Source organism: Microcebus murinus, chromosome 22, assembly GCF_040939455.1.
Source record: "Microcebus murinus isolate Inina chromosome 22, M.murinus_Inina_mat1.0, whole genome shotgun sequence".
Taxonomy (NCBI): Eukaryota; Metazoa; Chordata; class Mammalia; order Primates; family Cheirogaleidae; genus Microcebus; species Microcebus murinus.
In genome coordinates this window covers 1,233,771-1,259,921 of record NC_134125.1, presented here as the reverse complement: position 1 = coordinate 1,259,921, position 26,151 = coordinate 1,233,771, and the positions used below count along the sequence as shown (strand labels likewise).

General features: G+C 56.4%; 1 protein-coding gene across 1 annotated transcript in view; it reads left to right on the top strand.

Annotated features, from left to right (window-relative positions):
* The first annotated feature begins 221 nt into the window (after nucleotides 1–221).
* The window catches only part of ADGRD1 (adhesion G protein-coupled receptor D1), an 84,509-nt gene continuing 58,579 nt past the window's right edge, over nucleotides 222–26,151 (top strand). Inside the window, exons 1-10 of the mRNA XM_075996415.1 lie at nucleotides 222–860; nucleotides 952–988; nucleotides 9,712–9,795; nucleotides 12,654–12,749; nucleotides 14,516–14,638; nucleotides 18,334–18,513; nucleotides 21,251–21,505; nucleotides 23,681–23,745; nucleotides 24,780–24,935; nucleotides 25,965–26,024. Coding sequence (XP_075852530.1) covers nucleotides 792–860; nucleotides 952–988; nucleotides 9,712–9,795; nucleotides 12,654–12,749; nucleotides 14,516–14,638; nucleotides 18,334–18,513; nucleotides 21,251–21,505; nucleotides 23,681–23,745; nucleotides 24,780–24,935; nucleotides 25,965–26,024 — 1,125 coding nt within the window. The 5' untranslated portion in view covers nucleotides 222–791. The remainder of the gene's footprint in view (nucleotides 861–951; nucleotides 989–9,711; nucleotides 9,796–12,653; nucleotides 12,750–14,515; nucleotides 14,639–18,333; nucleotides 18,514–21,250; nucleotides 21,506–23,680; nucleotides 23,746–24,779; nucleotides 24,936–25,964; nucleotides 26,025–26,151) is intronic.

Here is a 26,151-nt window from a genome sequence, read left to right as displayed (position 1 = left end):
AGTCCAAGCAGGGCTTGCCGCGTGATCTCCATCTGCCCCGCTCGTGCAATCCCGGCGCTGCCTCCTCCGGGGCTGATTGGAAGCAGGTGTGCGGCCCCGTCCCGTCCCGTCCGCAGGGAGCCTGGGATCCCGGCCACCTGCGACGGGCTGGAGCTAGGACCCAGGCAGGACGGGGCGGCCTCAGATATAAATAGGGGAGGCCTGGCAGGACGGCCGAGGAGGAGCTTTACATCACCGCTCCCCACCCAGGGCGGGAGCCCTCGCCGCCGTCGTAAACTTGAGCCAGAGCAGGAGGAGCTCGCTCGCGAGCAGCCATCCGAGGGACAGGCTCCAGCCGCCGCCAGGAGCTCTCCGGGGAGGGTCGCTGGCTCCCCACCTCGAGAGGAAGGAGGACAGCCCAGCCCACACCCGGAGGAGACGCACGCAGGCTCCTGAGACACAAAGGAAGCCCCGAGGCCACGCACGGCCCCCGCCCGGCACGCGGTGACGGCTCGTGTCCTGCGACTGCACGACTGGGACGTGGGTCCCTGCCCGCGTGTGCTCCGCGGCGGGCCCTCCCCGCCATGAGCCTGCGGGTCACCCGGGTCACCCGAGAAGGCCCAGCTCCGGGACAAGCAGGGGACGCCCGTTAACCCCCGGGACGGCCGAGCCTGGCAGACGCGGAGGAGACGAAGCCTTCTCCTCCCCGGAGCCCGCGCTCATGCCGGGCCCCCAGGGAGGCGGGAGGTGAGGAGGACGCTCGCGCCTCCGGCCCCTCGGACCACGCGTGGGCCGCGCCCGCCGCCGGCGCCATGGGGCAGCTGCTGGCCCAATGCTGCTGGTGCTGCTGGCTGCTGCTGCTGCTCGGCCGCGGCTTGCAGGTGACGGCCCAGGTGGTCGGCGGGCGGGGGAGGGGGTCTCGGCGGGAGCGTGTCCCCGCGTGTCTCACGGTGTGGTCTTGTGTGTGTGCAGGTGCGGGGAGCCCACTCCCGATCGCAAGACCACCCAGGTAAGGCGTCTCCTCCTCCTCCTCCTCCTCGCCACGCCGCCTTCCTGCCCGGCGGGTGTCCCAGGAACACTTTGCTGGTTCGTGGCCGAGGCTGTCGCCGCAGGGTGCTCGTCCTCGGGGTCTCCCGTCCCCCAACCTCTCTGCGGGGCCGGGCGCTTTGTCCTCCCGGGTTGGAGCTGGGACGGGGCGACCCCCGGCTCTGGGTGGCGCGAGCCCTGCGATCAGGGGAGCCGGGCGACCTCGGGGCCGGGCACTTTAGGGCCCCTTCAACTCGCGTCCTGCGTCTCGCATGTGAGCTCACCCGGGCCCGAGACACGGAGCTCTGGCCCGTCCGAGGCCGTGGGTAGCCGCCCTCCGTGGTTTTCCCCCTCGGGTGCAGGATGGGGAGCGAACCCACATGCCCTCCACCCACGCGGCCGGGCGGCCTCCCCCCACGCGGCCAGGCGGCCTCCCTTCCCCCTGGAGAAGCTGCAAGCCTGGAAGCGTTGGTCGGGGCGAGGTTTCTCTCTGGTTGGACGGGAGGCGCCGTCCTCCATGGCAGGCGTGCGGTTCACTCCCCGCGGGCAGGAGCGGGCGGGGAGGGACGGGAGTCCCGTGGGCAGCGGGGGCGCTTGCTGCTGGAAGTCGGGGCGGGGAGCCCCCCCACCGCTGAAGTCCGAGCTGGGCTGGGGGGCCGGACGCCGGCCTGCTGGGGAGGTGGCTCGGTCCCAACAGTGGCCTCGCCGGCTTCACGGGGACCGGCCTCTAACACCCAGCTGGAACCGGGCTCAGGCCGCACCCGGGCCCGACCCCAGCTAGCGCCCAGCCCCCCAGAGAGAGCCCTCCAGTCAGAGCCCTGGGAACCCGGCCGTGATGGGGGGCCACGCTGGACACTCTGGGCCATCCCCCTACCTCCTGCCTGCCAGCGACGGGGCTCGGGGTGCTGCCATTTCTCTTTCACCCCCGTTTTCGGGGAGCTTCTCGAGCCCCCTGCCTGGCAGGCATGGGAGCTGTGGATTCCCACGGTCCCCTTCCCCGGCCGGGTCGCTGGAGGAAAGGGAAGGGTCTCCATGGCGGGCGCCTCGTCCAGGAGCCCTGTGGGCCTCTCGGCTGGTCTCCAGCAGAGGGGGAACCCGGGGGTGGGGGTAGGGGGGTGGGTCCCCCAGCTGGCGGCGGGGGTCAGGCAGAGCTGCGCTCCCCAAGGTCCTGGAGCCCCGAGCAGCCCCCGAGGCCCCCACCACGGCCTCTGGGGGCCCCAGGCCTGGCGCCCCTGTCACACTCCTGCTCATGACCCCGAGGCCCCGGGGAGCCCCCCAGGGAAACTTGACCCCGGCGCCGACTCTCACTGGTGACCTGGACACGGCAGATGAAGACGTGTATCTTCCAGGGCCATTAAGGGACTTGCTCAGGGTCTCAGAGGCACGGACGGCACTGGCCTTGGAGGGGGCTCGGGTTGCAAAGGGAGTTGGGGGAGACAGACGTACGGAGATTACTGGAAAATAACCGCCGAGCGGCAGGTGCAGTAGCGCAGGTGTGCACAGGTGCACACAGGTACCAGGTGAGCCTCACGGAGGGGGCCCCGGCACAGGGCGGGGACCCTGGTCTCCGGAGCCTGTTTCCCGCCACAGCCGCTCCCAACTTTGTACGAGGTTTTACCAGAACTGTGGGCGCGGCTTTCCCCGTTTTCTCGTTCTGGCTCCTGCACTCGGCCCTACGCCTGGCAGGTGCCCAGGAAGCAGGTGTGGCCGCGTCCACGCCGCCAGGTGAGGATTCCCTGGTCGCCTGGTGACCTGAGTTAGCTTGCGCGGTTCAGCTCCCGGGCGCCTGCCCTGGCGCGGTCTGGTTTCTCTTTGCCCGATCTGAGCTGGGCCGCGTCCTAGAGAGATAGGCCCTCGGTCCTGCAGGAAGTCGCAAAACCGCTGGGAGGTGTGCCGAGCCTCTGCGCCACCTGTGTTGGTGTGCGGGTGCACACGGCCGTTTTAGAGGAATCGTGGCGGTTGCAGCTGGAAGGAGCCTTAGAGACTGGCCAGCCCGCCTGCCCGCTTGACAGGGAAGCCGGGACGGGACGGTGGGGCTCCGACAGGGGACGGCCGGGGCTCCAGGGTGTCCGGACCCGCCCGCAGCCGCCGCTGTCTCCCCGGCTGGCGTCGGCCTCTGCTCCCTCCGGGAAGCCGTGACGGTCGATTAATCTCAGTCCATAAATGGCATTGGCCAGGACGTCCCGGGCCGTGTTTTTTATAAACACGCCATTTTATAGATAACATTTATAACGAGGACAAGGGAATGTTTAAAAAAGAACAAAACCAAGCCGTGTCATTATCCAGAAGTTTCCTGGTCCCGGGGTGCGTGGTGCGGACGGCTCAGTCCCTTCCCAGGAGGGCGGGAGGCTCCTGAACCAGCCCTATTTAGGGGCCTGGGAGGCCGAGGCGGATGATTATAGTGATTACCGTTCTTGCTGTTTACATGGCGTTGCGCAGTTTGTAAAGGACCGTCACAGCCCCTGGGTCACAGCAGAGACTTCATTCTTCGTGTTCCCAGAGGGAAAAAATATGTTTATCATGGGATTTTTAAGCAATAATGCTTATATACCCAATGAACAAATGGGAATTTGGGAAATGAGAGATTCTCTGGGGTACCAGAATTATATACATAATTATCTTCTATGTGTATTCATTTGCTTGTTTTTGCATTTCATCGGCACAGTTATTTTTTAAATCATTAAGACTAAAAATCTGGGAGACTTTAAAAGGCAAAAATCTGAATTTCCGATACAGTACCGCCCACCCCAGGCCTGATTTCAGACATGAGGGGCGCGGGGCAGATAGGATAAGAGTCTGGCACAGAGACAGACCACAGGCAGACATAACGACAAAGAAATTCAAATAACAGGCCGGGCGTGGTGGCTCACGCCTGTCATCCCAGCACTCTGGGAGGCCGAGGCGGGTGGATCGCTTGAGGTCAGGAGTTGGAGACCAGCCTGAGCAAGAGCGAGACACCGTCTCTACTAAAAAAAAAAAAAGAAAAAAAGAAAGAAATTACTTGGACAGCTAAAAACATATAGAAAAAATTAGCCGGGTGTGGTGGTGCATGCCTGTAGTCCCAGCTACTCGGGAGGAGGCTGAGGCAGGAGGATCACTTGAGCCCTGGAGTTTGAGGTTGCTGTGAGCGAGGCTGATGCCACGGCACTCACTCTAGCCTGGGGAATAGAGTGAGACTCTGTCTCAAAAAAAAAAAAAAAAATTGGGGGGAGATTTCAAATGGAGAAACCAGGATGTCTGGCTTCTCTTTAGAGAGCGGGATACCTGGAAATTCCGGCAAACTCTTCGACTGGGCAGGAGTTGTCTGGCAAGAGGAGGCAGCGTGGTCATTGGTGCCAGGCACACGCCCTGCGGTCCCTGCAGCCTCTTATGTCCCTGGACAACGGGGGGGGGGTGATCCCTCGCATCTGTGTCCGGCGCCTGTTCTTACAGGGCCTGCACCTTCCGGGTGGTTCCCTGCCTGGAACGCCGTCCCTGCATCTTTCCAGACAGTGCCTCGTGGCCCGCCTGCCCCCCGACGTTTCTGTCCGCAGCCCCTCCCTCCTCGCTGTTCCCGGTCTGCCACGTGAGCCCCACGTTGCAGGCTTGTGTGACGTGCAGTGACATGCCGTGGAAGGTCCCAGTGCCCCCCAGGCCCCGGTCACTTGTGGACCCTGCCTGGCTTTGGGGTGCGTCTTCCGAGGCGAACGAGACACCCTCCCTTCCCTCTGTCCCCCCTTTCCACCCGGAACCGACGGTGGCCATTTGCAGGCGGGAACGACAGGAAGAATCTCGTGTCCAGGGGGCTCACTTTATGCAGACGGGAGTTCTGCAGATGCTGCACCTGCTGTCTGAGGAGCAGATGTTGCTGCCGTTTGAGACTCTTCCCCCAGATGCACAAACCAGTCACCGAGGCTTGCTTCTCTGCAGAATGAACATCCCAGATTTTAGAGAACGGGGGGAGGACAGCGTGGCAGAAATGAAAACGAACGTTTTCCACCTTTGCGTCTCGGATTCTCGCTGCCGCGTTGCCATAGCAGGGCCGCCCCCGCTGCAGGTCGACCGAGGTCGGCGTCACGTCCCGGCACTCGGGGGAGAGACGCGTGTCGTCTGGATTCTCCTCTGTAGCATGTGCCGGGCGTCCTCAAACCACGGCCCGCGGGCCACGTGTGGGTGTTTCTGCCCGTTTGTTTTTTTACTTCAAAATAAGACACGTGCAGTGTGCATAGGACTTTGTTCATAGTTTTTTTTTTAAACGATAGTCCGGCCCTCCAACGGTCTGAGGGACAGTGAACGGGGGCCCCTGTTTAAAAAGTTTGAGGACCCCTGGCGTATGCCATCGGCGAGCTTTGTTCCCGGTTCGCATTTCGGACTCGCGTGTGCAGCGCTGAGGTGACAGACGGGAACTGAGAAAGGAGCCGGCGGCCGGGGCGTGTGCGGGTGCTCAGCGGCATGGAGGCAAAAGTGGGGACGTTAGGCGGCTGCTTCGGTTCCCGCCTGGCGTTTAGCGCGGACACGCCTGACGGTCATTTTCACTGTGACGGCAGGTCTTAAAACACTTTCATAGGAATGCAGGTCCCAAAGTTCTACTGGAGGCCGCGTGCGGTGGCTCACGCCTGTCATCCCAGCACTCTTGGGAGGCCGAGGCGGGAGGATCGCTCAAGGTCAGGAGTTCGAGACCAGCCCGAGCAAGAGCGAGACCCCGTCTCTACTAAAGATAGAAAGAAATTAATTGGCCAACTAAAAATATATAGAGAAACAATTAGCCGGGCATGGTGGCACACGCCTGTAGTCCCAGCTACTCGGGAGGCTGAGGCAGGAGGATCGCTTGAGCCCGGGAGTTGCAGGTTGCTATGAGCTAAGCTGACACCATGGCACTCCAGCCTGGGCAACAGAGTGAGGCTCTATCTCAAAAAAAGAAAAAATACTTTTAAAGGAATGCAGGTCCCAAAGTTCAAATAGAACAGAAATATAATACGATGTAAACCTTCTTCTTACACAGGACACCCAGATCCTCAATTTTTTCATGCCCAAAACACTGGCATTGGTTTCTGGGGTTTCCATCCACACATTTCACTCTCCCTCCCTCTCTCTTTCCCTCCCTCCCTGCCACGAACACCTGTATTTTGCACGGACAGCTCACGGCACGCACATTTTCTTTTCTCACCTTGATGTTTCAGCACTTAACGATGTCAATCAAAGAACATTCTCCATCATTCCGTGTACGAGCCTTCGTGTCCAGGCCAGCTACGCACTGGGCCTTGCACGGATGTGCCGTGTTTGTTCAGCAGCCCTCCTCTGTCCACCGGCACGCAAGCTTCTCTCAGGCTTCTGACGCTATAAACAACCCTGCAACAAACAAACCTCGTGTATGTGTCTTTGATCATTTATGTGAGCATGTCTCCAGCACAGATTCCCAGGAGCGGGATCACTAGATCCAAGGAAACGTACAGTCGCAGCGTGGACAGGTATCGCCAGATTGCCTGCCAGGAAAGCTGTGCTGGTTTGAACTCCCATCAGAAGCGGGGTAGAAGTTGTCAACTTGGCGCATCTGACTTTTCGATTGCCGGTGTGATAGGGGAGCTCTGACAGGCTGTGTCACTGTGGTTTTTAACACGCTTTTTAAAAAAATTACGAGCAAGGTTGAACATCATTTCCTATATTTAAAAATAATTCGTGTTTCTTTTTCTTTGAACTGTCCGATTGTGTCCTTGGCCCCGCTGTTCTGTTGGTTTGTTTTTTCTTAATAGTAATAGAGTTGGTTTTTTTTTTTTTTTTTTTGAGACAGAGTCTCACTTTGTTGCCCAGGCTAGAGTGAGTGCCATGGCGTCAGCCTAGCTCACAGCAACCTCAATCTCCTGGGCTCAAGTGATCCTCCTGCCTCAGCCTCCCGAGTAGCTGGGACTACAGGCATGCGCCACCATGCCCGGCTAATTTTTTTTTGTATATATACTTTTAGTTGGTCAATTAATTTCTTTCTATTTTTAGTAGAGATGGGGTCTCGCTCAGGCTGGTTTCGAACTCCCGACCTCGAGCAATCCGCCCGCCTCGGCCTCCCAGAGTGCTAGGATTACAGGCTTGAGCCACCGCGCCGGGCCAGTAATAGAGTTTTATTAATGTAATAAATTTAACACAGCTGAAGAGAAATCCGTATGTTTCTGTCATACGTGTTATGTAAACGTAATTCCTCAGTTTGATTTAGCTTGATATTTTTTTTTCCATAAGGAAAGTTAAAAGAATGTATGCAGTCAGATTTATAATCTGTTTCCCTCAGAGGCTTTTATGTTTTGTTTTGTAACATTTCAATTTTGATCCATCTGGAAATGGTTACAGTGTTAGGAGTGAGGTAGGGATCTTGATGTTTCCCAGAGGGCTAGCTGGTTCCAATACCTTTTGCTGAATGATATTTTCCCTCTGATTTAAAATACTACCTTAATCATAAGCAAATGTCCACATGTACTTGGGAGTGTTGGTGGGCTTTTCTTCCAGCAAACTATTTGTTTGTGACAAGTCATCTTAAGTCTCATACGATGTCCTGCCTCAAGTGAGTGTTCTCTCTCACTAACCTTTTATCTTCCTTCTTCAGGTTTTCTTGTTTTTTTTTTCTTTTGAGACAGAGTCTCCCTTTGTTGCCCAGGCTAGAGTGAGTGCTGTGGCGTCAGCCTAGCTCACAGCAACCTCAAACTCCTGGGCTCAAGCGATCCTCCTGCCTCAGCCTCCCGAGTAGCTGGGACTACAGGCATGCGCCACCATGCCCGGCTAATTTTTTCTCTATGTATTAGTTGGCCAATTAATTTCTTTCTATTTATAGTAGAGATGGGGTCTCACTCTTGCTCAGGCTGGTTTCGAACTCCTGACTTCGAGCAATCCACCTGCCTTGGCCTCCCAGAGTGCAAGGATGACAGGCGTGAGGCACTGCGTCTGGCCGGTTATTCTTGCTTATTTATTTTTTTGTTTTTGTTTTTGTTTTTTTTTCGTCAGAAATGGACTATGAACATTTATTTTTTTGTATAACCTCCACAATCAGATTTTCCTCTCGAGAAATTCTCTCAGCCTTTTTACAGCAAATTTCTTAATATTTATAGATTAATTATCGAATGGTTGACATTTTTATGACCTTGAGTCTGCTTTTCCAAGAACAGATTAAGTTTGTCATTTATGGAAGGGTTAACATCCTTCCATATTATTTTGTATTTTTTGTTTTCTTTCTGTGAATCTTGTACCATTCTTGTTCTTTTCTTCTTAACTGTTTTCTCTTAATGGGCTACACTTATAAATGAAAACTTTTCTTCTTCTTCTTCTTCTTTTTTTTTTAATACCACTGTTGTTGGAACGCAGGAAAGCTATCGACATTTGTATATTACATTCGTAGAAGCCTTTTGCTAGATTCTTTTACCGTTTGTAATAGTTTTTCACTTACCAAATTCTTTTCTTATTCGTAATGGTTTTTCACTTTGGTTATCAGGCCGACATCATTTGGAAATAATGATCCTATTATCTCCTCTTTAAAAAGTCTTATTTATTTATTCTTTTTACAAAGAATAGCACAAAGATTACTTTATTTTTACTTTCCAATGATCTAGCAGATGTTTAGGGCGGTTGATGATTCTTTAGTCATCCGGACCACTATTTCCACTTCTGGGAACTAATCGCGGGGGACTCACCCAAGAAAAGATTAGTATTAATATTCCGTGCGCGGAGCCACGCGTGTTAGAGCACACACGCGTGTTAGAGCACACATGTGTTAGAGCACACGCGTGGGAGCAGACACGGGAAGCTGTCGGCGCTCCGTTGGTGGGAGGGTGGCCAAGCTCGCTGTCAGTGGGGCGGCCGCCCGAGGGACTGTCCCCCACACCCAACTGTGGGGACCAGACACAGATAAGTTAAATCTTTTGCACAGCATCGAGCGAGAAGAGCAGGACAGGCGATATGTGTCTGCAAAAGGTCCTGCCTGCTCGGGGTGCAAGGAGCGAAAAGGGAACTTTGAGCCGGTGGGGAGGAAACACGGAGGGACGGTGGAAGACCAGACGCGAGCTCGGACACGCGTGTGCGTGTCGCGTCCGCAACAGCACGCGGCGCGATTCTGAGCACGGCGTTCACGCCGCCTTGTCTTCACTAAGAGGCCAGGAGGACAATGCTCTTACAGATCAGCCTGAGGACAAAGCGAGGACGTGTTTGTTAAGTACCTCAAACGAGGTCTGGCAGGATATTGCTGTTAGTTTCTTCCTCTTTTATTTTTTATTTTTTTTGAGACAGAGTCTCACTCTGTTGCCCAGGCTGGAGTGAGTGCCGTGGCGTCAGCCTGGCTCACGGCAACCTCCAACTCCTGGGCTCAAGCAATCCTCCTGCCTCGGCCTCCCGAGTAGCTGGGACTTCAGGCATGCACCACCATGCCCGGCTGATTTTTTCTATATATTTTTAGTTGGCCAATTAATTTGTTTCTATTTATAGTAGAGACGAGGTCTCGCTCTTGCTCAGGCTGGTTTGGAACTCCTGACCTCGAGCGATCCTCCCGCCTCGGCCTTCCAGAGTGCTGGGATGACAGGCGTGAGCCGCCGTGCCCGGCCACGAGACGTGTTTTGAACCGAGAGCGAGTGCTGGTTTTTACCCGCTGCCTTTTCCACGTCTCCCTGGGTGGTGGCGGTCGCGGGGCTCTCCCCCCACCCATTTATCGGCAGCTCTCCCCCCTCCCAGCGCGACCCGACGTTCTCCCTCTTCTTCCCCCAGGGTTTGAGGTCCTGGCTTCTGCCTCCCATTACTGGCCGCTGGAGAGCGTGGACGGGATCCGCGAGCTGCAGGACACCACCGGAGGTACACGCGGGCGGGCGGTGGCGAGGGCGCCGTGGTCGGGGAGGCCACGTGCCACGGGGTGGGGGGCGGACGTGGGAGGGGTCTGCTCGGAGTGGAAACTGGGCCGGAGGAGACTGTCGGGCGAATGTCGGCGTCTCTCCCCCCTCGAAACTGTCGCAGAGGGTTTCGCTAGAACTTCCACACACAGCACTACCGCGCGTTGAAGCGCAGCGTTTCCGACTCAGACACGATCGGAATGTGCGTCTCCCCAGCCTCAGGGCGGAGGCTGCCGTCCGGATCCGTCTGTGGGTGAGTCCGGAGCACGTCTTCCAGCTCGGCCAGACCGGCACGGTCTCCGTGTCCGCCCAGGCAGGGGCCTGTGTGCAGCAGGGGCCAAAGGTCGTGCCGGCTGAGGGTCGCTCACAAGGGCACTGACTGACTGCCCGCTCCCCGCACAGCGGCGACCCTCGAGAAGACCCAGCGTCGCCTGCCGGCTTCCCAGGGGCCCAGTTCCGTGGGAAACTGTGTCTCTATTTGACTCAGCTCCTACATTTGCTAGTAGGGGAAACCCAAGATACCCCTGAGCATTTTTCCCCATTGCAATAAGAACCTTTTCCCAACTCTAAATCTGGACAGATTTGGGATCATTTTTACCTTTTTTAAAAAATTTTTTGTTGTTTATCTTATTTTATTTTATTTTTTTGAGACAGAGTCTCACTCTGTTGCCCGGGCTAGAGTGTCATGGAGTCAGCCTAGCTCACAGCAACCTCAGACTCCTGGGCTCAAGCGATCCTCTTGCCTCAGCCTCCCGAGTAGCTGGGACTAAAGGCATGCGCCACCATGCCCGGCTGAATTTGTTTTCTATTTATTTTTAGTTGTCCAGCTAATTTCTTTCTTTCTTTTTTTTTTTTTTTTTTTTGAGACAGAGTCTCACTTTGTTGCCCAGGCTACAGTGAGTGCCATGGCGTCAGCCTCGCTCACAGCAACCTCCAACTCCTGAGCTCAAGTGATCCTCCTGCCTCAGCCTCCCAAGTAGCTGGGACTACAGGCATGCACCACCATTCCCGGCTAGTTTTTCCTATATATATTAGTTGGCCAATTAATTTCTTTCTATTTATAGTAGAGATGGGGTCTCGCTCTTGCTCAGGCTGGTTTCGAACTCCTGACCTCTAGCGATCCGCCCACCTCGGCCTCCCAGAGAGCTAGGATTACAGGCATGAGCCACCGCGCCCAGCCATTATTTTATTTTTTTGAGACAGAGTCTCACTCTGTTGCCCGGGCTAGAGTGAGTGCCATGGCGTCAGCCTAGCTCACAGCAACCTCAGACTCCTGGGCTCAAGTGATCCTCCTGCCTCAGCCTCCCAAGTAGCTGGGACTACAGGCATGCGCCACCATGTCCAGCTAATTTTTGTTTCTATTTATTTTTAGCTGTCCAGCTAATTTCTTTCTATGAGAGACGGGGTCTCGCTCTTGCTGAGGCTGGTCTTGAACTCCAGACCTCGAGCAATCCTCCCCACTCAGCCTCCCAGAGTGCTGGGATGACAGGCGTGAGCCACCGCGCCCGGCCCTATGTTTTTATCTTCATGGACTTAGTGCTGTTGGACGTGTCAGACGGCAGAGGTATACAGAAGGCGTCTCACTGTGAGCCGGCCCTGTCAATGCTTCAGTGGTCTCTACGCTGGTTCTGTGTCATGCGTTTTTTTTTCTTTTCCCAAAAGCCACAGACTGCTGGTTACCCTCCTTCCCACACTCGCACGCTGGCATTTTGCTCGCTCCTGTGAACATTCAGTGTTGCAGGGCTTTTAAAACACTCCCTGAGCAAGTTTGCTGTGCGACTGGCACAGGTTAAAAGAAACTGCGTCCCCTCGCTGTAATCTGGTTTTCCTTTCTCGGGGCCTTTAATTTAAAGCCGACTGAAAGGGGATCATGTTCACCAAGCGGAAGCGCGTTGTTGAAGTAGCTCAGTGTTCGGGACCCGGCAACGACAACTTCAGGAGTTATTGCGGACGAGAGCCCCGATAGCCGTGGGCGTGCTTCCTCTCTCCCCGCCCCGCAAATGAGCTCCCTGTTGTGGGTGGAACCAGTCGCTCTTGGCGTTCGGAAAGCCTTGACCCGTGAAAAAGCCCTCTCCTAGGGTGGCAGAACGGCCCACGGCGTGCGGTTACACGCTGCGGGGGGTTTTGCTCGCTGAGCGTGTTGGCTTCTAGGAAACCTCTAATATGTCGACATCTGTTCCGCAACACGGCACGGTGACGGTCTCACGGCGCCTCCCCGCGGGCGCTGTTCCTCGAGTCACGACCGTCCCGGTGTGTTTTACATTGATGACAGGCTTCGTAAGGGGAAGGGACGGAGTGGGGTCCATCAGCACAGTGTGCCGTCGCGGACAGCCGGTGGCCTCCAACAGCTCCTGCCGGGGGGCGCGGCTTTGCCCTCTGTCTGCGAACCGTCCGCGTCTCGTCCGTGTGTCGTGCCCCACGCGGTTGTCCTCACGCCGTGTCTCTGTCTCATCCGTCCTCGTGACATTGTCACCACTCATTAACCCTTCCGTGAAGGCCGTTCTGTAAGCGGCCAAGTTCAAGTTCGTATCTCTCAACCGAGTGTCCGCCTGGGAGCTGGAGCCGGCGGCAGCCGGGAGCCATGGCCGGCACCAAATCCAGCAGCCGTCGCGCCCCGGCTTTGGGACAAGGAGCGGGGCCGGGAGGGGGCCGGCCGTGGGGGCCGCGGGGAGGGGAGGCGGGAGCGGAGAGGAGAGAGGAGTCCTTCTGCCGGCCCGGCTGGGCCTCCCGCTGCGAGTCGTGGGTTGAGAGATATGTCGTGTCCGTCCGTGTGTTTTTGTCTCACTCATGTTTTGTGCTTTTCTCTTTTGTCTTCCCCCCCAGTGTTGCGAACCCACAACCTCACTGTGCCCCCTCCCCATAACTCTACCTTTGTGCACACCAACGACTCTGCCTACTCCAACCTCTCTGCGACCGTAGGTGAGCAGCGCCCCTTCGCTCTGCGACCCGTCTGGTCTGCGAGTTCTAAGGCCGGCGCCCTCGGGGTCGTGGGCGTTCTCTCTGCCGTGGCCGGCAGAGGAGCCAATGTCCCCGGCAGGTGCAGCAGGCCCAGGTGTCAGCGGTGGCCACGTAGGGCTGACCCTGAGGCAGGTGTCACAGGTCCAGGTACATCAGGAGGTGGGACGAGCCCTTCAGGTTGCCGGCACTTTCTGAACAGGCTGCTTGTTTTCAGCACAAAATAGACGCAGGAGGAGACCTTTTCTAAACATGAGAAATATTTGGATTTTTAGACAGAGCCTGTGCTTTGGCGCAGGCAGAGCAGGCCCTTTGAATGGAAAAGCAAGGCTGGTTTTCATTTTTTTTTGAGACAGAGTCTCGCTTTGTTGCCCAGGCTAGAGTGAGTGCCGTGGCGTCAGCCTAGCTCACAGCAGCCTCAAACTCCTGGGCTCAAGCAATCCTGTTGCCTCAGCCTCCTGAGTAGGTGGGACTACAGGCATGCGCCACCATGCCCGGCTAGTTTTTTCTATATATATTAGTTGGCCAATTAATTTCTTTCTATTTATAGTAGAGACGGGGGTCTCGCTCTTGCTCAGGCTGGTCTCGAACTCCTGACCTTGAGTGATCCTCCCGCCTCGGCCTCCCAGAGTGCTAGGATGACAGGCGTGAGCCACCTCACTTGGCCTGGCCTCCGATGCTAACTTTCCCAATCCAATAGCCGGATATTGTTGTGCAGCCACTAGTGATCCATTCACGTCTGCACCGTACAGACCTCTCCCAGCAATCGATGGGCTGAATAAAAACATGATGGGTTTTAAGAGTGTGAGGAGGAACACAGAGGCCCCTCGATTCGGCCACACACAGGACAGCGTGCTGGGAGAGCCGAGCGGGGTGGGGGCCGTGTCGAAAGACCAGGTAGCCCCTCTGCATGCCCACGTAGGGTCGTGGACGATCGCTCAAGGTCAGGAGTTCGAAACCGGCCTGAGCCTGAGCAAGAGCAAGACCCCGTCTCTACTAAAAATACAAGGATATTAATTGGCCAACTAAAAATAAGAGGACTTAATCCTTACTCTTGGAGGTTGCTGTGAGCGAGGCTGACGCCACGGCACTCACTCTAGCCCGGGCAACAGAGTGAGACTCTGTCTCAAAAACAAAAACAAAAACAAAAAAACATAACTATGAGTTTTCCCCATAGAGTCTGAGAATGGATTTTTTTTTTTTTTTAAATCCTGAGGACACATGTCTGGGATTAGGGGCTTTCAAGAACAACTCATAAGGAGAGGGAGTTCAGTCGTAGCTTTACGTACACACTCGCGCTGGGATCTTTCGCGTGGGACGTTCAGTGGGGGGTGGGAGCCCCCGGGAGGACGCACAAAACATGCGGAGGCCACCAGAGTTCAGGACGGTGGCAGGTTAGGGTCAAGGCCCTCGAGGAGTGCACCTGCGGGCAAATGTAATAACTGTGACATTATAACACACATCTTACACAAATATGATATTAACGGGATTTAGTACTAATTTATCATCTAACCCTTCAACCCTAAATTATCTATAATGTAATTATTGACAGTCAAATATTGATCCGGTCTATGACATTACTATCATAGAGAGATGCAGATCATGGACGTGTAATAAAATTAGAAAGATGAATGGCGGCGGGCATTGTATATACGCTGTGGGTCTGACGCGCGCCTCCGGGCCTCGAGTCTCGCGCGGTCGCTGACGCACGGCTCCTCTGTCTCGCCCAGACATCGTGGAGGGCCGGGTCAACAAAGGCATCTACCTCAAGGAGGAGAAGGGGGTCATGCTCCTCTACTACGGCAGGTTCCAGAGCTCCTGCCTCAGCAACCCTGCGCGCTGCGGCCCCGAGGGTGAGTAGTTGGCGCCTGCTGTATTCGGTCATTGTTGGGGAGCCACCCCCTCACCCCTGTCCTCGGGCCAGCACAGGTGTGAGCACGTAGTTCTCCCCAACTGCGGGACGCACCCACAAGGCAAACGCCGGGGCCGGGGCAGGGAGGGACACAGGTGGCTGCTGTCCCAACAGAGCCTTGTCCCCGAGGCCGAGAGGTGTGGCCCCCACGGAGACGTGAGATCAAAACATTTAACCTTGTAAAGGGGGGAGGAAAAAAAACTTCCTTAAAAAAATGCACACAGCAGGCCGGGCGCGGCGGCTCACGCTTGTCATCCCAGCACTCTGGGAGGCCGGGACGGGAGGATCGCTCAAGGTCAGGAGTTGGAAACCAGCCTGAGCAAGAGCGAGACCCCCGTCTCTACTATAAATAGAAAGAAATTAGCTGGACAACTAAAAATATATATAGAAAAACTTAGCGGGGCATGGTGGCGCATGCCTGTAGTCCCAGCTACTTGGGAGGCTGAGGCAGGAGGATCGCTTGAGCCCAGGAGTTTGAGGTTGCTGTGAGCTAGGCTGACGCCACGGCACTGTAGCCCAGATGACAGAGTGAGACTCTGTCTCAAAAAAAAAAAAAAAAAATGCTAATGCTGAAGGCTCATTGTGAATCTTTTAAGACTCTGCGAAGACATGAATTAATATTTAAATAGAAGCCTCAAGTTAACCAAATGGGAAATCAAGATATGGGCCCTCCTCTCACCTAACCCCATGTGCAATGCTGTTATTTTTTAATTTTTCTTCTGGACAGAAAGACATTTGGCCGAGACAGGATCATGTTGAATTGAGTGAAAGGAATTTTTCAACACAGCAGGGTTTTTGGAAAAAATTAACTTTCCCGAATCCTACTGGGAATGTGTTTCATAACAAAAATTTCACAACGGGCTGCGCTCACTTCCCTGCGAATCTGGCTGCTTCAGAGTGTGGGGAGAGGCGGCCAGAGGGCCTGGGGGGTCTTCCTGGCTTCTGTACCCCCAGAGCACAGTGTGCCCTCGGAAATCACGGGGCAATTTGAGGGACTTTTGCTCTCCTCGGTGACCCCGTGACATGCTGGAGCCTTCGGAGGTCCAGAGAGGTCCAGGCTCCCTGTAGTTTTTCGAGATTCCTCTTGTATTAGAAAATGAAATGGAGAAATCCCAAACCAGGATCATAAAAATCATGCAGTTTTCCATGTTTCTGTCAATCACATCCGGGCTTTGAACTGGCAAAGGCACGCTGCAGCACAACCGTCCTGAGACGTTGTCACAGCGCATTTGAAGGACTCGTAACCAGTATATTAATTTTTAGGGCATCTCAGTAAGGATGGGCGGCAACGAAACGCCAATCTGCACATATGAAGGACAAGTGTCTTCATTCATTCATTCATTTATTTATTTATTGAGGCAGAGCCTCACTCTGTTGCCCAGGCTAGAGTGAGTGCCGTGGCATCAGCCTCGCTCACAGCAACCTCAAACTCCTGGGCTCAAGCGATCCTCCTGCCTCAGCCTCCCAGGCAGCTGGGACGACAGGCATGCGCCACCAGGCCTGGCTCATTTCTTCTCTATATATTTTTAGTTGGCCAATTAATTTATTTCTATTTTTAGTAGAGACGGGGTCTCGCTCTTGCTCAGGCTGGTCTCGAACTCCTGACCTCGAGAGCGATCCTCCCTCCTCGGCCTCCCAGAGTGCTTAGGATTACACACGTGTGAGCCACTGCGCCCGGCCAAGTGTCTTCTTTTAATTCAGTGACTCTCTAAGACTCTGCCCCTAACCTCTTTGGAAGATTAGCTCTAAGGTCTAAACTTGGTTCCGTCTATATACATAAGGCCGGAACAACTTTGCCACTGCCTCCCTCCTCTGCCCACCCACCGTCCCACCGGGGTCCTCTCTCAGCGTCCCCAAACCCCTTCACTGCTGAGCCTGGGCCGGCTGGGGGTGGGGTTGGGGGGCAGCCGGGTTTGCTTCCAACTTCCATAGGTGGAGTCCGGCCAGGCGGTGGCTTAGCTCGCACACACGCACACACATGCCACACACACGCACACACATGCCACACACACGCACACACACGTCACACACACATGCTGAGACAGGCCAAGGGGTTTAGTGATCCTAGAGGCAGAATAGAGCCACTGGGAGCCCCACAGTGTCACGACAGTGAGCCCCCAGACTCCCACCAGCCCCAGCCAGGCCTGAGCCTCAAACCCCCTTCGGCGAGGGGCCCCAGACTCGCGAGATGGGGGAGCGGCGGGACCGAGCGTCGCCATCAGGAGCTGGGCTTTGGGGGTTCCTCTTACATTAAACAATAAAACAGGCCGGGCGCGGTGGCTCACGCCTGTCATCCCAGCACTCTGGGAGGCGGAAGCGGGCAGATTGCTCGAGGTCAGGAGTTCGAGACCAGCCTGAGCAAGAGCGAGACCCCCCCGTCTCTGCTATAAATAGAAAGAAATTAATTGGACAACTAATATATATACAAAAAATTAGCTGGGCATGGTGGCACATGCCTGTAGTCCCAGCTACTCGGGAGGCTGAGGCAGGAGGATTGCTTGAGCCCAGGAGTTGGAGATTGCTGTGAGCGAGGCCGATGCCACGGCACTCACTCTAGCCTGGGCAACAGAGCGAGACTCTGTCTCAGAAAAATACGTAAATAAATAAACCAGAGGACTTCAGGGCCGGGCTACAGACGTCACTCTCCGTGCTCCACGCTGACAAAGGTGCCGAGACACAGTGGCCGCCCTGTGCCGTCACCGGGCATGTGCCGAGCGCCCGTCGGCTCCCGGTGACGGAGGGAGGTCAGGGGACGGGGGGAGTGGCCCATCAGTCCCTCGTGGACGCCGCCTCCCCCGGCGCGGGGCTGGGTCCGACCTCGCCGGCAGTTGGCAGTCTGCTCCCGGGGTGTCTCCAGGGCAGCCCTCGCCGCCCTGTCCCCTCGGGCACCTGGCGTGGCTCGTCTGTGGGGACGGAGCGACCGTGGCTGCCGGGGACCTCGGAAGCGCCCGTCCCCGCGACGGTCAGCTCCCCGGCGAGCCGCGCGGGGAGACGGCTGCCGCAGGTTCTGCCTGGGACGGAGCCGCGTCTCCACCAAGCCCGAGGGAGCCTGGGACCCGCGGCGGGCCGGCTGTCTGAAGAAGGCCACGCCCGTCTGCCACGGGACGCCCGCAGACGGGAGAACGGCGGCGCCAGGCTGTGTCTATGGGCACGGGAGGAGGTTCATGGCGTCGTAAATCTCTAGAAGAATGCTGTTTATAAACCAGCGTACGCGGGAGGTGGCTCCTTTCTTTGTCAGAGACGTTTAGGGCAGCGGCTCTGGAAGGCGCTACCGTGACGATGCCCGTCAGGGGGTGGGTGGCGGGGAGGGGTCCCCACGTCCACCCGCCCCGCCCCCGCCCCGGATCTTCTTGGGGTTTGCACCCACCTGCGTCGGTCCCTGGTTTGGTGACTTGGAGCAGGTTGGCCTCAGTTTCTGCGTCCTCACAATGGGCGCAGGGGCGGGCGCCGGCACTAGTCAAAAGGCCGCGATTCGTGTGAAGCTCTCGGAGAAGCGCCCGCAATAAACGCCGCCCAACGGCGCCGCGTGCTTTCTCAGCGTACGCCGCCTTCGGACGAGGGGAAGGGGAGGCGCAGAGCGGAAGGCAGGGAGGCTCCCGTCGGCAGGTAACCCGCGTGTCCTTTCCCGCCCGCCAGGGGTCACGTTCTCCTTCTTCTGGAAGATGCAAGGGGAGCAGTCCAGACCGGTCCCTTCCGCGTACGGCGGGCAGGTCATTTCCGACGGCTTCAAGGTCGGCTCCAGCGGCGGCCGGGGCTCCGTGGAGCTGTACACGCGGGACAACTCCAAGACGTGGGAGGCCACCTTCAGCCCGCCCGGTGAGTGGCGGCCTCCGCCCCGGAGCGCGGCCCCCAGGGGCGAGTGTCCGCTCTGGGCGCCGTGTGTGCGTCCCGGGAGCCGCCTGTCCAGTCTCCCGAGGGCTGGTTGCCCGGGTCGCTTGTTTCCCCGCTGCGGGGTTGTGAGAGTCCTTCGTGTGTTCCGGGCAGCGGCCCCCTCGTCACACGGCTGTGGCAGTGTCTCCTCCCCGGCTGTGGCGTGGCTCCTTCTACTGACAGTGTCTGTCTTGGGCGCAATGCTCAGCCGTAACGCACCCGCGCTCACGGATTGCATCTTATTTATTTATTTATTTTTGAGACAGAGTCTCGCTTTGTTGCCCAGGCTAGAGTGAGTGCCGTGGCGTCAGCCTCGCTCACAGCAACCTCAGACTTCTGGGCTCAAGCGATCCTCCTGCCTCAGCCTCCCGAGTAGCTGGGACTACAGGCATGCACCACCATGCCCGGCTAATTTTCTCTATATATTTTTAGTTGGTCAATTAATTTCTTTCTATTTATAGTAGAGACGGGGTCTCGCTCTTGCTCAGGCTGGTCTCGAACTCCTGACCTCGAGTGATCCGCCCGCCTCGGCCTCCCAGAGTGCTGGGATGACAGGCGTGAACCACCGGGCCCGGTTGTAGAATCAACAAATTCTAACCATTAGTTCTAAAGTTCGAAATAGGATGCTGAGAGCCACAGAAGAGCTTGCTGGGAGTATGGGGTCGTGCCGAGCACATAGATCACTGTGACAGCCAGGCAACGCTCAGCCTTCCCGGCCGTGACCACGGGACATGGCTCCCTTCATGTACCTTTTGTTTACGTTTTCTCTTCAGAGTTTTGCCTTTTTCCTCGCAGAGACCTGACACGTCTTTGGTTAGATTTATACTTCAGTATTTCTCTTTACTTTTTTTTTTTTTTTTGGAGCGCTGGCATAAATGATAACTTGCTGTTTTAACTTTAAATTCCGCTTGTTCGTTGCTGGTGTACAGAGAAGTGGTTGACTTTCGTATACTGATCCCGCGTCTGGCAATCTGGCTGCAATCGTTTGTTAGTTGGAAGAGGTTTTTTGTCGTCGTTGATTCTTTTGTGTTTTCTATGTAGAAAATCATGCCATCTGTAAACAGAGATAGTTTTATTGCATCCTACGCAATCTATATACTTTTTGTTAGTATTTTATTATTATTATTTTTTGCCCTGTTGCGTTAGTTGGTACAACATTGGATCGAGGGACCTTCTTGCCTTGTTCCTGACCACACGGGTTTTTCCTACTGGGCTCCTGTCTGCTTGGTTGGTGCTTGCATCCTGACCGTTTTCAAATATTTTATCACCTTTGCTTTCTTTTTTTCTTCCTTCCTTTCTTGGATTTGTTTTCTGTTTTATTTTTTTGGAGGGTGGAGGGACCTTTGTCCTGGCCAGCGACTTTCGCCTCAGCCCTGTCTCACTCTCTGCTTCTCCGATAAGGACAGACGGCTCAGGGAGGTGACACCTGCCCCTGGGGACCTTGTCACCTCTGAGCTGCCTAGTTTCTGGCAGCTGGTCACCCACCAGCTTCCGTCTTGGACTCAATTGCTCGGTCACCCTGTAGCCTCATCTCCCTCCTTTCTGTAGGGTAGAAACTTCCCCAGGGGCCGGTTTGTGCCACCCGGCTCAGGGCTTGATGAGAACAAGGCTTGTTAGTTTGTTTGTTTTTCCAGAGACAGAGTCTCGCTCTGTTGCCTGGGCTACAGTGAGTGCCGTGGCGGCAGCCTCGCTCACAGCAACCTCCAACTCCTGGGCTCAAGTGATCCTCCTGCCTCAGCCTCCCGAGTAGCTGAGACTACAGGCATGCGCCACCATGCCCGGCTAATTTTTTCTATATATTTTTAGTTGTCCAGCTAATTTCTTTCTATTTTTAGTAGAGACGGGGTCTCGCTCTTGCTCAGGCTGGTTTCAAACTCCTCAGCTCAAACGATCCTCCCACCTTGGCCTCCCAGAATGCTGGGATGACAGGCGTGAGCCACCGTGCCGGCCTGTCTGTCTGTTTTGTGATCATTATTTACGGAGCAAAACCAAACGGCCCCTCCGTCCCCTCCCCTCGCCGTGTCTGGGGGGAGCCGGCCCTGGCAGGGCGCAGCAGCTCTGCCCGCTGGTGTCCAGACCCGCAGCTCCTTGGTTACAGTGACAAGGCATCTCCTTGTACTGCATCTGGGATTGTGGGGACGGGCCAAAGGTGGTTTCTCTGCTGTGCTCGGAAGGACCGAGGATAGTCAGGTCCCAGTCTCGACCCCTGCTCGGACTCACCAGGGTCGGCAGTGGCCGGCCGTCCAGAGAGAGAGAGAGACAGAGAGACAGAGAGAGAGACAGAGAGAGAGACAGAGAGAGACAGAGAGACAGAGAGAGAGAGACAGAGAGAGAGACAGAGAGAGACAGAGAGAGAGATAGAGAGACAGAGAGAGAGACAGAGAGAGACAGACAGAGACAGACAGAGAGACAGAGACAGAGAGAGACAGAGAGAGACACAGAGAGAGAGACACACAGAGAGACAGAGAGAGACAGAGAGAGAGAGACAGAGAGAGAGACAGAGACAGAGAGAGAGATAGAGAGACAGAGAGAGAGACAGAGAGAGACAGACAGAGAGAGAGACAGAGAGAGACAGAAAGAGAGAGGGAGGGAGGGACGGGCTTGAGGGTCGGGGAGGAGGCGTGTGCGTGGGGAGCTCGTTCCCGCCGTGCAGAAGGGCGACTCCCCCCTCGCTGGCTCGCAGGGCCCTACTGGACGCACGTGCTGTTCACCTGGAAGCCCAAGGAGGGCCTGAAGGTCTACGTCAACGGGACGCTGAGCACCTCGGACCCCAGCGGGAAGGTGTCGCACGCCTACGGGGACCCGGGCGCCAGCCTGGTGCTAGGGTCGGCGCAGGACGGGGCCCGGCGCTACGAGAACGGGGCGTTCGACGAGTTCATCATCTGGGAGCGCGCCCTGACGCCCGACGAGGTCGCCATGTACTTCACCGCAGCCGTGGGTCAGTGCGCGGGGGCGGGGCGGGTCTGGTGTCTGTCCCTAGGTGGGGGGGGCACCCTCGCGTCCCCCTCCCCCGCCCAGCACGCCCCCCTCCCCCCTTCCGAGATGGCGTCAGCCTGCAGGTGTGAGCTGTGTCCCGGGGGACACCTGTTCCCCGAGACGAGGAGCTGAGGACGTCCCAGAGACACCTGAGGTGCGCGTGCTCCTGCCGGTCGCCCGGGTTGGTTTGTTTTTGAGACAGAATCTGGTTCTGTCATCCAGGCTACGGTGAGTGCCGTGGCATCAGCCTCGCTCACAGCAACCTCCAACTCCTGGGCTCAAGCAATCCTCCTGCCTCAGCCTCCCGAGTAGCTGGGACTACAGGCATGCACCACCATGCCCGGCTAATTTTTTTCAACATGTGTTTTTACTTGTCCAGCTAATTCCTTTCTATTTTTTTAGTAGAGACGGGGTCTCGCTCTTGCTCAGGCTGGTCTTGAATTCCTGAGCTCAAACGATCCTCCCGCCTCGGCCTCCCAGAGTGCTGGGATGACAGGCGTGAGCTGCCGTGCCCGGCCAGGTTCGAGGTCTTTAGCCTCTTCCAGCTCAGTGCAGGGCGGTGCTGGCCTGTGGGCAGGTGGACCCAGGTTCAAATCCCCACTCTGCCCTAACGAGCCATGAGTCACGCGACGTTGAGAAGTCAGTTTTTTAAGAGTGGAGGGAAAATTCATATAACACAAATGTAAGTGTTTAGAAGTGAACAGTTCGGGGGCATTTAGTACATTCTCAGTGTTTTGCAGCCACCACCTCTGACTAGTCTGAACCCCCAAAAGAAGCCCCACACTCAGGAAGCACCCCATGCTCCCCGAGCCAGCAGCCATGGGGCTACTTTCTGTGTCAGCGGATCACCTCTTCTGGACACTCCACAGACAGAATCACACGGCGTGTGCCCTTTTGTCCTGGCAGCTCAAATCGTGTTTTTCCCCTTTGTGAAATGTATAGCAGCAACACCACACCCCGCCTCTCCTGGGGCCGTGGTGGAGATAAAATGTAAAAAGACGTGCGAGGCCATTAGTGCAATATCTGGCATGTGGCGAGTTTTCGGTAGCTCTTAGCTGTTTCTGTTTTTTAATTTTTTTTTTTTTTGAGACAGGGCCTCACTCTGTCACCCAGGCTGGAGTGCAGGGGCACGATCACAGCTCACTGCAGCCTCTAATCCCCCTGGCCCAAGCGATCCTCCTGCCTCAGCCTTCTGAGTACCTGGGACTACAGGTGCTCCACCACGCCTGGCTAATTTTTCCATCTTGTTTTTTTAGACGTGGGGTCTCACTATGCTGCCCAGGCTGGTGTTGAACTCCTGGCCTCAAGTGATCCTCCTCGAGGACAGAGTAGTAGAATCCTCGGGGCAGGGGGAGGCTCAGGAAGGAGGCTCCTGGGCCTCTTTACTGAGGTCACTCTTCGTTCTGCCTGTCTCGGAGGAAAACGGGATGTCCTCGCCCCCGCGACTAATGCCACTCCCCGGCTGCCAGGGAAATCTATTTCTCTGGGTTCTTCATTTATTTCCAATCAGCGATACCTCGTATAAAGTCATCTCTGCGTATGGTGACTTGCATGAAGGGTGCTCAAAAGCAATTTACAGTGTAAATGGGAAAATAATTTGATGTGGGAAAATCCATATTGTCTATTAACACCCGTTATGCTGAATTTTTTTTTTTTTTTTTGAGACAGAGTCTCACTCTGTCTCCTGGGCTAGAGTGAGTGCCGTGGCGTCAGCCTCGCTCACAGCAACCTCAGACTCCTGGGCTCAAGCGATCCTCCTGCCTCAGCCTCCCGAGTAGCTGGGACTACAGGCATGCACCACCATGCCCGGCTCATTTTGTTCTATATATTTTTAGTTGGCCAATTAATTTCTTTCTATTTTTAATAGAGACAGGGCCTTACCTTGCTCAGGCTGGTTTTGAACTCCTGACCTTGAGTGATCCTCCCACCTTGGCCTCCCAGAGTGCTGGGATGACAGGCGTGAGCCACTGCGCCCGGCCCCGTTACGCTGATTTATGCGCCTTTATCTCTGCAGCAATGCTCCTGCTCCAAATGATCTCGGGGCCGGGAAGGTGTTGAATAAGGACAGGCCTTCCGTGGGGTGAGCGAAGGCGGCCGTGTTTCGATGCTCAATTAAGCATTTTTCTTTCTCCCCCAGGAAAGCATGTTCTGCCTCTGTCCACCCCGCCGAGCCTCGGCGTGACCCCTGCAGCGAGCACCGCGGTGAGCAGACGCGTTTCCTTTGGCCTTTGTCAGGCGTCGGCTGACGTCTGTCTGCCGGGGACGGACCCCCCGGCGGGGCTGGGCTCCCGTGGCGTTGCGGGCAGAGGGAGGTCTGGGGAGACGGCAGGTGGCGGGGAGGCCGGCTCTGGCACTGGGTCTCAGCCGCGGCTGGGGAGGGGAGCCCCTGGGTGTCTGCCCCAGTAAGCTCAGGTGCCTGCAAGGAGTGAGCCAGACCCCTGGGAGCACTTGGGGGCCAGGCTGGGGGCTCAGTGGGTGGGGCGCGGGGAGGGGCTGCCTGGACGCTCGGCCTCCGTGTGTGCCCTTCTCTTCATTGCTTTTTTTTTTTTTTTTTTGAGACAGAGTCTCACTCTGTTGTCTGGGCTAGAGTGCCGTGGTTTGCAACCTCAAACTCCTGGCCTCAAGCGATCCTCCCACCTCAGCCTCCCAAGTAGCTGAAATTACAAGCATGCACCACCACTTCTATTTTTAGTAGACGCAGGGTCTAGCTCTTGCTCAGGCTGGTCTCAGACTTTGGCCTCAAGTGATCGTCCCATCTCAGCCTCCCGGAGTGTTGGGATCACAGGTGTGAGCCACCACACCCAGCCTACATGGTTATTACCGTGGTATAAAAAGCACTGTGGCCGGGCGTGGTGGCTCACGCCTGTAATCCCAGCACTCTGGGAGGCCGAGGCAGGCGGAACGCTCGAGGTCAGGAGTTCAAGACCAGCCTGAGCAAGAGCGAGACCCCGTCTCTACTATAAATAGAAAATATTAGCGGGGCATGGTGGCGCATGCCTCTAGTCCCAGCTTATCTAGGAGGCTGAGGCAGGAGGATCACTGGAGTCCAGGTAGTTGAGGTTGCTGTGAGCGAGGCTGACGCCACGGCGCTCTAGCCCGGGCAACAGAGTGAGACTCTGTCTTAAGAAAAAATAAAATTAAAAAAACAGCCCAGGACCCAGAGTTGGACCCGTGAACCTCAGTGGCGCACCTGGCGTCGGTCCTGAGCGGGAACTCACGCCGCTGCCTTCCTGCAGGTGCCCACCGACGCCTACCGCCCCATCATAACCAACCTCACGGAAGAGAGGAGAAACTTCCAGAGCCCCGGCACCGTGCTGAGTTACCTTCAGAACCTGTCCCTCAGTTTACCCAACAAATCTCTGTCGGAGGACACGGCGCAGAATCTCACGGAGGTGAGCCGTGCGGTGTCCGTGTCCCGTGGGCTGCAGGCCCGGCCCGTGCATGTGTCGTGTCTGACCCCGACAGAGTGAAAAGCCAGGCGCTGGCGCCAAGACGCTTGGGTTTCGGGCCAGTGCTGGACAGCCGGGCGGCGTGCCCTCCTGGCCGGCTCTGTGCCCGCAGTGGGGCCTCCGCTTCCTCCTTCCCTCTGTGCATGCGGCCTGGTCTACGCAGGCAGCCGCCTGGCCCTGTGCTCTTGGGTTTGCAGCCGCCTGTCTACACCAGGTGCAGCTGGGTCACTGGCGGACCCGGCCAGGGGCCAAGGCCCACGGTCTGCACCCCGTGGCAGTTCCCAGAGCTGTCGGAAGCACTTAGCGCGGCCGGGCGCGGTGGCTCATGCCTGTAGTCCTAGCTCTCTGGGAGGCCGAGGCAGGCGGATCGCTCGAGGTCAGGAGTTCGAGACCAGCCTGAGCAAGAGCGAGACCCCATCTCTACTATAAATAGAAAGAAATTAATTGGCCAACTAAAAATATATGAAAAATCAGCTGGGCATGGTAGCGCATGTCTGTAGTCCCAGCTACTCGGGAGGCTGAGGCAGAAGGATCGCTTGAGCTCAGGAGTTGAGGTTGCTGTGAGCTAGGCTGACGCCACGGCACTCACTCTAGCCTGGGCAACAAAGCAAGACTCTGTCTCAAAATAAATAAGTAAATAAATAAACAACAAATAAAACAATAAATAAATAAGCAAGCAAGCACTTAGGGGACCAACAGTTACAGCATTAGCATCACGACGATCCCTCTTTTGGCTCCTCGAGACACCTTCCACCTGCTCCGGGCTCGGGCACCCTCCCTGTCGCCGGCCTGGTTGCCATGGGGCCTCCGTGTGTGTGTGTGTGTGTGTGTGTGTGTGTGTGTGTGTGGCAGGGGGGGGGTGTCAGCCACACGGTCCAGGCTCCGTCTATGCTGGGAGGTGCGGGGAGAACGGAAGGTCTTCAGACGTGAGGCGCAGGGACAAGTGCTCAGTCTGTTGTTTTCTCCCCTCAGACCTTCCTCCAGGCCGTGGGAGGGGTCCTGCTGCTGCCCGGCTGGCCCAGCGCGTCAGAGGTGAGAGGAAAGAACGTTTCCGTCTTCTAAAACGTGTGTACCGGCCAGGTGCGGTGGCTCACGCCTGTAATCCTAGCACTCTGGGAGGCCGAGGCGGGTGGATTGCTTGAGGTCAGGAGTTTGAAAC